At 36.2% G+C, this 14,461-nt stretch overlaps 1 protein-coding gene across 2 annotated transcripts in view; it reads left to right on the top strand.

Moving 5' to 3' along the window:
• The first annotated feature begins 889 nt into the window (after positions 1 to 889).
• The window catches only part of LOC115629903 (probable Ras GTPase-activating protein), a 64,194-nt gene continuing 50,622 nt past the window's right edge, over positions 890 to 14,461 (top strand). For both annotated transcript variants that reach the window (XM_030526507.1, XM_030526504.1), the window contains exon 1: positions 890 to 1,271. In XM_030526507.1, coding sequence (XP_030382367.1) covers positions 1,193 to 1,271 — 79 coding nt within the window. In that variant the 5' untranslated portion in view covers positions 890 to 1,192. The remainder of the gene's footprint in view (positions 1,272 to 14,461) is intronic.

The following is a 14,461-nucleotide window of genomic DNA, read 5'->3' as shown; positions in this document are numbered from 1 at the left end:
TGTTGTTATTCTGTAGCGGCTGCTGCGTTTTCTGGAGCAACAACAACAGCACGCATATAATTTATTTGCGTACGCCTCTAACAGTTTATATATAATGTATGTGTGTGTGTATGTGTGTGGTGGAGTCGTCGTCGGTTGATTTGTGTCTTGTAAAACATTTTTAAAAATAATCAAAAAAAAAGAATCAAGCATACAATCATAATTTAGCTCAGATGTACATTTGTATCCATGTATATTTGTATGTATGCTCATATGTAAATGTGCATACATATGTACATACATATATGTGTATGTTTTTATTAATGATTGGGGCGGCCTGCTAAAGTTTCTGGTTTCGTTGCGCACGTTAATGACAACAACAACAACAGCGGCCTTCAGCACAGAATGTTAACAATACACACTATAGATATGAAAACAACATCAAAAATAATTGAGCCGATCTCAGCGCATCGAATAAGGCTAACATACATACATAGATAGCTAGATAATCAATCGGAAATATCGTATTAAATTGTTGGCTCAAACATACAAACACACACACGCACGCATATACCGTTCAGAAAACAACAACCAAAACTGAAATAAAACATAAAATTGCGTTCGATGTCGACTTCGATTTCAACTTCTCGCTTTTGTGAATCGCGCTCTTGAATCTTTTGTTGTTGTTGCCTTTGTTAATCGATGCCAAAGCCAAAGGGTGCAACAACAACAACAGCAACCTGCTCGCTGAAACTTGAAGAGCGTTAAAAAATAAATTAAATTGAAGGCGTTTTTTTTTCTGCTTACACATAAATGTATATTTGTTTTATATATGTGAGTGTTTTTTTTTTAATATTCTGCAGTGCAATAAATACATAACATACATACATACATATACATGTGAATAAAAGCGAGCAAGCAAATAATAAATAAATAATAATAATACAATAACAACAACAATAAAATACAACTCGTGCACAATACAAAAATCAATATTCAAATTAAGCAACTTGGAACGTGAACGAAGAGGAGCCGACTAGTCGATAAGCCAGCGGACGATAACTGAGCAACGGCCGCTGGCAGCAGCAGCAGCAGTAGCAGAGCGGAGTAGCGGGTGGAGGAGGAGGAGGAAAAGGAGAGCAGCAGCAGCAGCATCAAACAGCACCCAACCACCCACACAGCAACCACCGGCAGAGCCAACAACAGCAGCAGCATGGGACGACGGACTTACCTAAATCGCGTCTATTCGATTTCCTACCCCAGTCGCGTGGAAGGCTGGCTGGATGTGTGTGGTGAGTGGAGTTGAGATTACAGTATTTTGGTAGAGTAGAGTAGAGTAGAGTGGAGAGTGTGGAGACATGAACGTTCGTCGCGCGTTAGACGTGATTTATGGGAATTCAGAGCTGCATGAATACTCTCCGAACGAAAGATATTCTCTTAACTAAAATACTCTCAAGCTAAAGTTGATTTTAAAATATTTTCAATATTTTGGGTTGTTTTTTTTTTCTTTAATTGAGAAACATGAGAAAATATTGATTAATTTGCACCTAATAGTCAGTATTTAACTTTGCAACTTTTTCATAGGATAACAGTCAGCCTCTCAATGTAAGTGATAACTGAACAACAACAACAGCAAGAAAAGTAGAATCTAAGCTCCCTAAATCAAAATTATTCAAAATCCCTATAGTCAGGGTACAAGCTGTTTTCATAATACCTTCAAAACTTAAAAGAGTCATCAAAACGGTATATTTTTATTGCTATCCACATATACTTGTACTCGAAGTCGTTTTTGCGTCAAATACCTCATGCTATATTACATAACATACATACTTCTATATTCTAGCTAGCTGTAGTTGCATTTGATAATTTAAAGTTCATGTACTTTTCTTTACTTCTTTACTAATTGTTGTGGATCAAAGTGAAAATTCAGAATCATAGCATTACAAAACAAAAGAGTCTCCCAAACTTTCTTTTTTTAACGTAATTTTAACGTAAAATCTATATAATACCTTGATACATATATATATATATATATATATATGCTAGCTATCTAAATTTGACTTTACAGTTTAAACTTCAAATGTATTTGGAATTTTCTACACTATTAGTCTCAAATACAAAATCTTTCCCCACTAATATTTCACTCCATTGCCGATTGTTCCTATAACACATATATAGTAAACAATGAATTACGTAGCTGCCAATTGTGAATAGTTTATGCTACTAGAGTGTAATAACTTGTAGAACATAAGTGGAAAGAACTGATTCTGCTTTTATGCGGAATCGGACAAATGTTCGAAACTCGAACAATGTGTAAGTTTGGGGCTAAAAAAGTTGAAAAAGTGGAACACTAGCTGTAGGGCAATACTTTTGCAATTGCATTACTTTATCGTTTTTGCAAATTCGTTTCCGGCTGAGTTGACCGAATTCCCATTAAATATATGTATGTATGTGTGTATTTGTATCTGCATGTATCTACATATTTTAAATCAAAACTAATTTAGTTTGATGTTTTAAGGCAAAACTGCTCGTGCGTGAGTTTCTGTAATTACCAAATCAACATTATTTGTCGAGCGTTCTTTTACTTGCGTGACAAGAATGCGAAATTAGGTCACGCGTCCAGCTCTAAAGGAAGTAGCAGCATCCTAGAGGGGCAGGCGTTGTCAGAGGGGGAAGCCAATATTTAAGCGCCACCACAGCTGATACACTCACACACACATGCACATACATATGTTTGTGTGTGTGTAGAAACTTAGAGATTCGCCGAGCACCTGTGCAAATGCATCGGCGACGGTCACGACCACGACCACGGCCACTTTGCCTTTGCCTGGGAACAGATACATACATGCTTATGTACATACATACATACCTATGTACATACAATAAATACATACCTACATACACAACAACAAATGTACAGTGCGTGCTCGATAGCTCGGACATTTGATACATACATAGTTCGAGCAACGAGCTGATCTGAACATTCATTTCATTTCCATGCTAGACTCTTCAATCCGCACACCATACATTCTTTGTGAACTCAGAAGTCGGCATATTTTGCTTATAGCATTCAATATTAGTGGTGTTAGTTAGTATTACCATAATTGGGTAGAAAGAGAAAAGATAATTAATTTGACAAGACAAGAAGCGCGAAAAAACAGCCTCACATTTGATTTATTTCAGAAACTTCCCATTGTGTTTGCATTTGAATAGACATCTTTGTAAATTAGCGGTGTAATGACGTAATGACTTTAACAATAAAGAGAAGTCATATTCAGATACATGTAACAGGCAGAATATACGAGTACACCTAATTCTGTTTTTACACGGTAGATTGATTGGTTCCAGAAACAACAAAAAAGACATTGATCATTTGGGAAAATAGGTGATTGGTTCCCTATCTCTATAGAAATATATATGAAATTTTTAATTTTCAAACCGTGTTATATCAAAATCGTGTAAAAACAGAATTAGTTATAAGCATATGATCAGCATGACGCGACAAATCGATGTGCACAGGTCCGTCTTTATGAAGATCGAGCACTTTAGAACCCTAACAGCTAGATACACCAGACTGCGTCTGCAGATCTGTGCTATCCATACGTAGAGCTAGTTTACAAATATAACAAACCATATATAGGCTCATTTTTTATAAAGTTGCCATTGAAGCGATTGGTGGAAAAATAAGTGTTAGTAGGGTAACTTCTTTACTTATCTTAAGCAAATTTGTTAAGCGTGAGTATTGCCTCATAATATTATAAAGTCTTATTGAAATCGGTGCACTATATCATATAGCTGCCATGCGAATTGTTGGCACAACAAGGTTGATTTAAGTAAGGCTGTAGCGGGGCGTGGCACGATGTTAAGGGCCTACTCGCTTTTCTTTTCTGTTTCGGTGGATTGTGGACACTATTCTTGTGGACTGGTGAGGCTTCACTGTACTTCCAAACTCACAACTTTGCGGCAAAAGGCAAATACGAAATCGACACGCACAAACATAAAAACACACACACACAAACTTGCATGTACATGTGTCCATATATTTAGAGTCTGAGGCAGCTTCGTGTTTGTTGACTGTTGTCCGTTATCTATTAGCATTTTTACCTGTCGTTTTGGCCGTGCTGTTTTTATTGTTGTTGCTTAGAGGGGTTGCTTGCCGCAGGGCTCGCATAAAATTCTCGCACACCCGACCAAATAAACGGCAACCTAAATGTCCCATCTCCGTTATGTTCTGTATTAGCATGTGTGTGTATGTGTGTGTGTGTGTGTGTGTGTGCGTGTTTGTTTGACAACTGGCTAAGGAATTTGCCCCGGAAGTGTTTCAGGCATCGAATTTATTTGAGACAGATATATATTTTTAGCCTGTCAGTTCAACGTTCGGAAGTTCACATGCAGACCCGAAAAGCACGCATATACATAGTAGTGCTCAGATATATATACAGAAAAATACATGCATACATACATATATATACATACATATATATATATATATATATATATATATATATATATATATATATATATATGCACATATCTATCTTTATCTGGCCACTTAAGGAATTTGCTTGCAAGCCCCAAAGGCACGCATTTCGCTAATCAAGTTTGGGGCCTTGGGTATATAATAAGGAAAATTGTAAGCATTTAAATGATCGGCCACTTCGGCAAATTAAAAACTTTCAATATAGACGTGTTAATCCAACAGTGAAAGCCCTTCAACGTAGATATGCCACTCTTTTCCTCGCCACAGTCTTTAAGAAAATAGTTATTGTACCAATTATTCTGCTATGGCAGTTATGTGTATAAAATATTGAACCTATAAGTGATTTGCCATATACTTGCATATATATATATATATATATAACACAGAACTATATGCCAAGTTTGATGTACCAAACTGTTATGGTTCAAAAGTTCTTGTTGTTCATACGGACGGACAAAAGGATTGACGATTGTAAGACTTGTTTTTGCTTAGTTTACTAAAAGCAGCCGATTTAAAGAATTTAATGGGCGTGAATTTTGGTTGTGACCCTCCGAAAGATTTCCATTACATTACATATATTTTAAAATAATAAGTATGTATATAAACATTATCAGAATTTATTCAATCACGCAAAACAAAGTGATAGCAACCTGTAATTTGCGGCCTTGGGAGTATTTGTAATCGATTTCCTCTGTCCAAAGCAAGAGTAATTGCATTGGGGAAAAACACAATAATACGCTCGAGAAAAATATGCAGCCTATTCATATGCAAAGAACAACGAGAAATAAGCGCAGAAGAATCAACAACTCTGATGTTTGATTTATTTACATTTTAAATCAAATATAATTACACCGAAAGACTCCCGAATTTGTGAATGAATTGGGCGATTCAACAAAGGAAGACCTCTTTGTTAAAATAAATCTGACTATGCAGAAAAGAAAGAGGATGAGAGATGATAAATGTGAATTATTCAATACATACACTTATAAAAGTGATAGCAGAGCATTATAGCATTATTTATCTTCAGGGAATTTAAAATCAAAATCAGAAATCAGTTGTGTAGAATTGAAGAGATATAATATCTTATTAAAAAGATAAAGAAAATAATGCGTAACATATCTTCTCGAAGTTTAAAGTCAAATGAAAATTATGAATAGTTATCGAGAGATCCTTTGTTATTCCATAAGGGAAGAAATAGAAATTCAAAACCTATCAATTAAAAGGGTACAGATTATGGGTGTATTTAAATTATAGAGACTACATTTTTTAAATTCACTCGTTACGTACAATTTATTGGAGCAACTCCAACCATTTACGTGACGTGACGCACTTAAAGAGTTCCAGCAACAACAACGATTATCTGGTGAAAGTAATCGGCCATTCAATGATTAAACCGCTCTGATGGACGCGCCCATTTTAGGTATGCATGCCTAACTAACTTCCTGATTCAATCGAAGTTTCCCTTTTATTGGCACCTGCTGCCATTCAGAGGGCTAATAAACGAGTCTCCATTTAAATTATGATACAATGCTAATTAATGGCTTTTAGTTTCAAATCGCTGATTTATGATCTAAGCTGCCATCAGAAATTTTTAGCACATTTTGTTTGTTAAAAAGAAAATATATTTTCTTAAAATATATAGACTAAGTGTTTGCGGATAAATATAAAGTCTTCAATAACAATTTTGCTTTGGTTTGCTTAGACAAAGACTTTAGTTCGATTACTTGTTCATATTCTGCCATTCGATGTAACAACAAACTTCTTAAAATTCTAAGTGATTTCGTTTTCTTCATATATAGTACCTAATGATTCCTTTGATAGCTGTACAATTTAGCAGAACGATTGAATTTAAACTTTGCAGAGTTATTGCTTCTATCTATAAACTTTTCATTAACTTTTTAATAAACCACCAAATGTTAGGCATACAACGACTTTCTTTGAACCTATAACAGCTATAGGCTGTCTGATTTTCTCATATTATATTTGATTTCAATAGTTTTGGAAAGAATCTGGAACTTCTTCAAAATCAGTCAATGGTTCTAAGAAAAAATGTTTCGAACTGTTTGGTTTTTAAAAATGTATCTGCTTGCAGGAATAAGAAAGAATTTTTAGCTGTTCTTAGCTATGCCTTCTAGATGCTGCCTGCTTTCCGGCTAATCATTGTCCATTATCTAAAATCAAATAAAGCAAGTCTTACGAACCCAGCATTTATACCTTTGCAGATTTGGGCTTTGATACAGACAGACAGATAGATAGAGGCTGGCAAACACATTCTTGCTATACATATAAGGCGTAAAGTCCAATCGAGCGCGATAATGTTTTCTTTGCATTCGCACTTGCATTGAAGAATACCTTCTTACTGAGTATACCCGTGTATCGAGAATGTTTGTGTAGAGCTGTGCGTCATTTCCAGGTTTGTGGTTGAAGTAAAAATCACGTTCTTCTTTTTTTTGCATAATCCCCCGCAATTGCAATCTCTAAATACATACAAACACACATTCGCACATACTATATTTATTATATAAATAAATTTATGCATGAATTGGAACTTGGCTTGTTTGCCGCCTGGCTATGGTTTACTTAGTATTAAGTATGTACATACGAGTATACGAGTATATATATATATATATGTGTGTGTGTGTGTGTTTGGCTCAGACTTCGACTCTGGCTCGAGGCCTGGTCTCGGGTTGGGTCTGCCTTGGCTGAGATACGCCGCAGGCATGTCGTGACAAGTGGACAAAGTGTAAGTACCTAGCTAGGTATATAAATATGCGCACACAAGTGCGAGGGCTATACCTATAACTTATCATATTTACCTAAGCAATATCCGTTAAATCTACGTTGTAACCAATGCGAGCTATTTTATAAAAACTCACTCATGTTTCTTCTGCAAAGTCTTTCTGTTGTCTTCTCTTCTTTTTTCCCTCGACTGGACTGCAGAAGTGTTTTCGAGACCCAAAATTACTATTAATATTAAATGAATACCTAATCAATTTATATATATATATATATATATATTGCTGAAAAGCATATCTTCATCCCAACGGATTTATAGAAGGAAACTGCTAAACGTTTTCCTAATAAAGTGTGATTTATAACTCCTAAGGCTCCAACTTACAATTTTTAATGCATTTTAATAGTATTTGTACAAGAAATTAATTTTCACAGCAATTTGTTGTCATAATAATAAAATTTTATTTCGATTCCTATCAACCGACGGATGAAATTTGTAAGTTTTGAGAATATGTCTCTGCTGCCATGGGCAATATATATGGATAGAAAAAATATAAACATATAAATATCCATAAACTTTTATTTCGATTCTTAATAAGCAACTGATGAAATTTTGTACAAGTTTTGATGAAATGATCTAAAGATTAGGGTTCTTACGAGTATCTAAGTAAATAGCTGATTTAACAGACTGCCCTCGCACACTCAAACACACACACACACACAGATGCATTGTAGTAAGGCTTCGAGGAGGCGGCAAATGGGCAACTCTTATTGCCATTTTGGTTGTTATCGGTAAGGGGCTTTTGTTTTTAACCTTTTTTTTGCTGCTATTGTGTGGTAGTTGTTGTTGTTGTTGTTCAGCGAAAGGTGTGCCTGCGTTGGTGGTGGTTCACATTTTCTTTGTGTGTGCGCGTGTGTGTCAAGGTCATTTGTGACATTCTAGCTAAACAGTTGATAGCCTTTCGCACCCACACAACAACAACAAAAACAACAAACTCAATGCTTAAGACGTTTTGAAGAAGCCCGAGGAGAACGAATGAGCGACTGACCCATTACAGCAACAACACCAACAATATCGGCGACCATTTGGCTGATGGCCTTTGCTGCGTGACCAGTTGCTGTTGTTGTTGTTGCTGTTACAGACTGGTTGTTGGCTTCGCTTGACATCATTTCTCCAGCACGCTTTGCATGTCACTTGCTCACTCACCTCCCCTTCTTCTTCCTCTTGTTCACCATGTTCGGGTTCTTTGTTCTTGTTATTGTTGTTATCGTTGGTGGTGTTTAGAAACGATTTTTGAGGCCGTTCGCCATTTCTCGACTCACACACACATACATACATACATATGTATGCGTTAAACACAAAAAAAAGCGTTAAAGGAAGAGAAATCGTCAGGCAGTAGTTACTGTTAAAGGCAAGGCGTGCGGCGATTGAATAGTGGAGAATGGAGAGTGGCAGAGGCGGAGGCAGCGGCAGCGACGCTTACGATGGCGTCATTAACGACGTCGACAGCAACATTGTGGCACAGTTTGGGTTCGGCAAACTGCAATGCAGACAAAAACAATAACAACAACGACAATGACGAAGCTTGTGTTGTTACCGTTTTGGTTTCAATTTTGTTTATGGGTTAAGCACACACATGCACACACACAATCACATACATATACATATGTACGCACTTAACGCCTTCCGGGCCAAAGGCTTGTAAAGAGTAATTCATTAGATTTTTTTACACAAATAAGGCTTGTTGGAATGCAATTAAGGCAAATATACCAACAACCAAAATGTCAATCAAAATTTTGACTTGCCATATTTGTATTTCTTTGTTTAACAAAAAGATGCAACAATTGCTTAGTTAGATAAAAGAAATAAAACAACTCCGACTGAAGAAGACAAAAATTGTACATCATTTCGGCAAATAACAACCTAAATGTAGACAAATAATAAATGCCATCTATGTATAATAACACGATTTTCAACTATCTATCAGACATGAAGTATTGCCTGGCATGAGAGCCTGACCTTTCCTTGATACTATGCTGCCAATTCAGAACTTATACATCTCGATGCCTAGAGCGTAGGAGAAGATTGGTTATTCATTTGGCTCCAGCTAAATAATATAATACAAAAGGCAATTTATATAGATTCTTAATATTAACAATTAAATCTGACAATATTCAATTTTGTGTTAATAATAAAAGAAACAATTGTACATTTAAATTTAGAAGAAGGATACTGAAAACTAACGACACAATTGTAATTATGATTTACGAGTATTTTGAAAGAAGCTTCAACTTTTACCATGTATTGATTATAATGATTCATATACAATATAATGATTGGCTTACTACATTCTAAAAACTAACCAAATCTAAAATTTATTTTCAAATAAATAGGATTACTATTTTAAAAAGCAAAAGCAGTTTTCAAAATTAAAAAAAAAAAAAAACAATATAATATAATTGTAATAAGACAATATTCAATAATTCGCAAGTAAAAAAACGCAATGAAAGGTATACTAAGTAGTTTTGCATCTAAATGAATGAGCATTTTATTAATTTGGTATAAATGGGTACCTTGGACGTTACAGGGTTAAGCACACATGCAAGATAAAGCGCAAGAGCAGCTGTCGGGCCGTGCCGTGCCGTGTCGTGCCTGTCTGCCTTCCTGCCCAGCTGTCTGTCTGTCTCTCGGCCTGCATGTCTCTCTTTGAGTCTGCCCATCTGTCTGCTGACTCTCTTTGAGTCTGCCCATCTGTTTGTTGTTGTTTTTTGCCCGGCCTGCCGTTTGCCTGCACCTGTGAGAAAGTTCAATGCGCTCTCTCAGTCTAAACTTTCGTTTTGTGCGTTGCGGAAAAACTCTGGCAGGCTGTCGATTGATTGACTGCGACTGTGACTGCGCCTGTGACTGCGCCTGCGACTGCGACTTGACCCACTGAGGTTTTTGTGCGGGCGCGGTCTAGAAAGTGAAACATGCTGTTGTTGTTGTCGTTTTTGTTGTTGCATGCGTCTGTCTTTTTGTTGTTGTAATTGTTGCTGTATTTTGGGGCTCTCGTTGTTTTATTTTCTATTTTCAAGTATCGCCATCGACAACGACGATCGTCGCAAATGTTGCCTAACAACTTTCTATGAAAAAATTTACTTTTTCCTCATGGCTCAGCCGATGATGGGTTTGTGTGTGTGTGCTGTATGTGTGTGTGCTTGGCCGGCCCAAGTCTCAGGTCTCAAGTCTCAAGCTTGTTTAGCTTTTAGCAAATTGAACGCCAATAGATTAACACTTGGTTGTTGTTTTTGTTGCAGTTGCCGCGTCTAGTTTTCAAAACAAAAAGGAAATTTTTAATGCGTACTAAAAACAAAAAAAAACACACAGAGAAGAGGAAAAAACTAAAACAAAACCTGTTGACTAAGCGCGCAATCGGCGCACACAAGATTGTTGATCACCAGCACAGTGTACACTCCATAAAGCGAAATTGTGACTGTTTTTCTCTTTTTTCGTTCAAGTACAGCTTCCTGATATCTGTCCACATGAAAAAAAATGCTAAGCATGAACATTTAGGGGAACTTCCTTAAAAAATGGATCATACTAATCATCATTCTAAAAATGTATGCTGATTAAATCAAGTTTATTAGAAATCATGTTTATTAACATTTATTTAAATAGCTGCCATAGGAACGATCGGTGCAATAATTACCTTTCGTATGAGAAGCTATAAAAAAGTAATACTTATGGCTCCTTTTCGGTGTTTTACTATATTCTGAAATATCATCAAAATCTGTGGACTAACCCAACAAAGCAATTATAATTCTTTAATAGAAGTTATCATAATAGAAATTGTATCAAAATTGTATCATATATCTGCCATGAGAATGATTGGTTCAATAAAGTTGATTTTAGTTGAATGGCTTTAGCGAGGAAATATCAGATTCCAAGTGACAGGACTCTTGTTTTCTCTAGTTCGCCTCGTCGAGTGTGCACTGTACTGCATGGTGCATGGTGGTTGCTGGCTGGTGGTTGGCATCTTGTCATGTCAAGCTTATGGATTAGTTAGCAACATCCCAAGTTGCCACTCGACGCCTTTCACAGACTTTGGCTTCGAATTGCATTGCCGGTGCAGACCAGGTCAGACCAGACCCGAACTGACCGGCCAGGCCTTACAAAAAGGAAAACCTCGCAGCCTCGATGAAAGTGAAATGTATCTTCAGATATAAATATGTATGTATGTATATGTATTGCCCCTTTTGTTCGTCGGCTCTATCTAATGTCTATAAGCAAGCAGCAAAGTCACCGCCTTTTGTTTGCCTCGCCATTTAGCGGCAACTTTTGAAAAAAAAAATTAAAGGTAACAAAAAATACAAGAAAAAAATCTATAAATGAGTTGACAAATAAAATGCGGCTCCAGCTATTACATGATGCGAAATCCAAGTTATGCTATAATTCTGCATTGTTGTTGTTGTTGTTGCTGTTGTTATTATTATTGTTCCCATTCAGACGTTCAGATTTTCGTTCGCTTGTTCGTTCGTTTGGTCGTTCGTTTGTTCAGTTGTTTGTTCGCTTGCTCGACTTTATTGTTGTTGTTTGTTTTGATTTTTATGGTGTATTTTTTTTTCTTTTGCTTTTTTAGTTTTTGAACATTTCGCATATTTCCCATAAACCTAATTAAATGCCTTGTTGCCTGCCGCTGCCGATGCCGCTGCTGCATGTTTGGTTGTTGTTGTTGTTGTTACATTTACGCAACTATTTTTGTAAAGTTGCGTGATTACACACACACACACACGCACACATGTGTGAACAGTGGAGCGGCATTTGAGATTCAATACGGAATATACTTGTAGAATAGAAAAATAGGAGTAGACGCCCTGTTCCCATTTACAATTTGATTTCGGTGTGAAATTTGTTTGATATAAGAAACTAATATACATATGTACATAAACATACCTGTAATATTTGTAATTGCGTTCAATTAATTAGGTACAACTTTGGACTTTCAATCGAATTCGGGAACGAAAACGGGCCTGAGTTATATGTATGTACTTCTTGTGTTTTTTTTTTTAAAACAAACTATTCCATTGTAGTTGGCGTACCAAGCCCAAGTTATACAATGGTCAGCTTTTTTCTACACCCCAATCATCAATAATACTGTGCACAAATAAGACCCTGAACTAGAGCGGGTTTTTCGATAGGGCAAAGCAAATTGTATGCTTAATACAAAAGTTATCAGAACATATACTTCGGTCGTTTTTTGGGTCTTAAAAAGCATCTAACTTGACAAACTTATGCCTCCTTTCCAAAGCTAACTCTAACTTTTCCAGAATAATTAATACATATTAAGATTTTAGATAAATATGTGATACAAACATACAAGTATGTACATATAGACCCAGGATTAAAGATATAACAGCGGTTACATTGTTGCACGATCATTATTTGTTTGAAGAAAGTTGTTCTACATAGGATCGATTATATATATATATATACATACACACATATATGTATGTATATGTATTTTTACTTTATTGCTAATCATGTGATATATATGTATATAGCCTAAAGATCCCTCTTAGTTCCTACTAACTTTTTATTTATATCTTAACGAAACTTGGTATTTATGAGTTTTACTCATTATATTCTGAAGTTTCATTTAAAACGGCTCACTATATCATATAGCTGCCAAAGAAGAATCGCTGAAAAAATCAAAGTCTTAGTACCAAATAGTTTGTTGTTAAATACGATATCGTAAATACGGCATGTAATAGTCGATGATAATGTTCCACCATTAACGGAATTTTTATTAAAATCTGCTCTCTATATCATATAGCTGCCATAGAAACGATCGCTTCTAACGCTTCGAACACCTTTTCTGTTTATTTCGATGTCGTAACCAAATTGGGTATTTTTGAGATTTGTATATAATAATAATCTTAAATTGCATCATAATCGGCTCTCTCTATCATATAGCTGGCATTGTAATGATTGATACAACGATGTAGAATTAAGGTACTTAAAGGGCGGCAACGGGGAAAAGGGTAGACATCGAGCTGGAACTCGTTATTTTTATGTAGAATATATTTGTTCGTCAGCAAAATATTTTCCAAATAAATGATCGACTTGATTCAAATAGGCTGCGAGCCACTGTATGTGCAGACAGACGAAATGCATTTGGGGCAGCGCCCCACCCAAGTTTTTGCTTCTCAGAGTCAGACACACACTCCCCCAACCCCACCCCAATCTGCAATCCCTCTGCTGCGTGCTATTGCTTTTGTCAGTTGAAATGACAGAGCGGCTGACGAAGAAAACGGGGAGGAGCCAGACGGAGACGAAAAAATAATAACAACAATAGCCCAAACACACACACACACACACATAAAAAAAACGCAATGTGTCGTGTCATGCAGGCAGAGCCTCCCACAATATGCTCACGCCTTGGGCTGCTACCGCTGCTCTGGATTCATGCAACTGAAGAAGCAGCGGCAGAGACAGCGACAACGACTGAGGCGTCGGCAGCGGCAGAGACGTTGCTTTGGCCCTAAAACTGCTGCTACAAAAAAGTTAGAAACAAGAAAAACAGAAACAGAAACACACATTTTTTTAGTTTAGTGAACAAAACAAAACAGCTTAAGAAGCGCACACACACACATACAGATGACGCATCCCACACACACACATACGCACACATTCACATGAATAATTTTAAATTACTTTTAATTGGCAATGTCTTTTACTGCTTGGCGCTTAATAATTCAATTTTCAAAGTGTCTCTGTGTGTGTGTGTGTGAGTTTCTGTTTTTGAAAACGCACCCAAATGGTTTAAAACAAAAGCCAAGAAAGTCTGTCCGTCCAATCGCTGCTGGTGGAGTGCGATAAAAAGTAACGTACAATTCATTCTACAGTAGCCACCACATGTATGTGCCCTTGATGGATATCAGTAGAGGCTCACAAGGTTTTCGTTTTTATGAAATAAAACTTACAATACTTAACAATATAATATGTGCATATATGTACAAGTATTTACATATGTATTTCTGTCTTGTTTATGTAAAGTGTGCTTAACGAAGCAAAAAATATATTCTACTATAAGTATGCACAATTATTGGAATTCTCGCACATGAAAGATTGCTTTTGATCAGTACTTTACCAATTATGCTGATTAGCAACGCTTTAAACACACAAATCCTGCATAAAGAGCACTTCAAATTTATAAATATTCTGTTTGCGATCTTAAGAGGAATGGAGTACACTAGAAATCAATACAATGTTTTAAAGTCGGAGCTTTG

Source organism: Scaptodrosophila lebanonensis, unplaced genomic scaffold (genome assembly GCF_003285725.1).
Source record: "Scaptodrosophila lebanonensis strain 11010-0011.00,11010-0021.00 unplaced genomic scaffold, SlebRS2 tig00000171-arrow-arrow-pilon, whole genome shotgun sequence".
Classification (NCBI taxonomy): Eukaryota; Metazoa; Arthropoda; class Insecta; order Diptera; family Drosophilidae; genus Scaptodrosophila; species Scaptodrosophila lebanonensis.
Note: the sequence above shows the minus strand (reverse complement) of the source record. Positions and strands in the feature narration are given on the sequence as shown.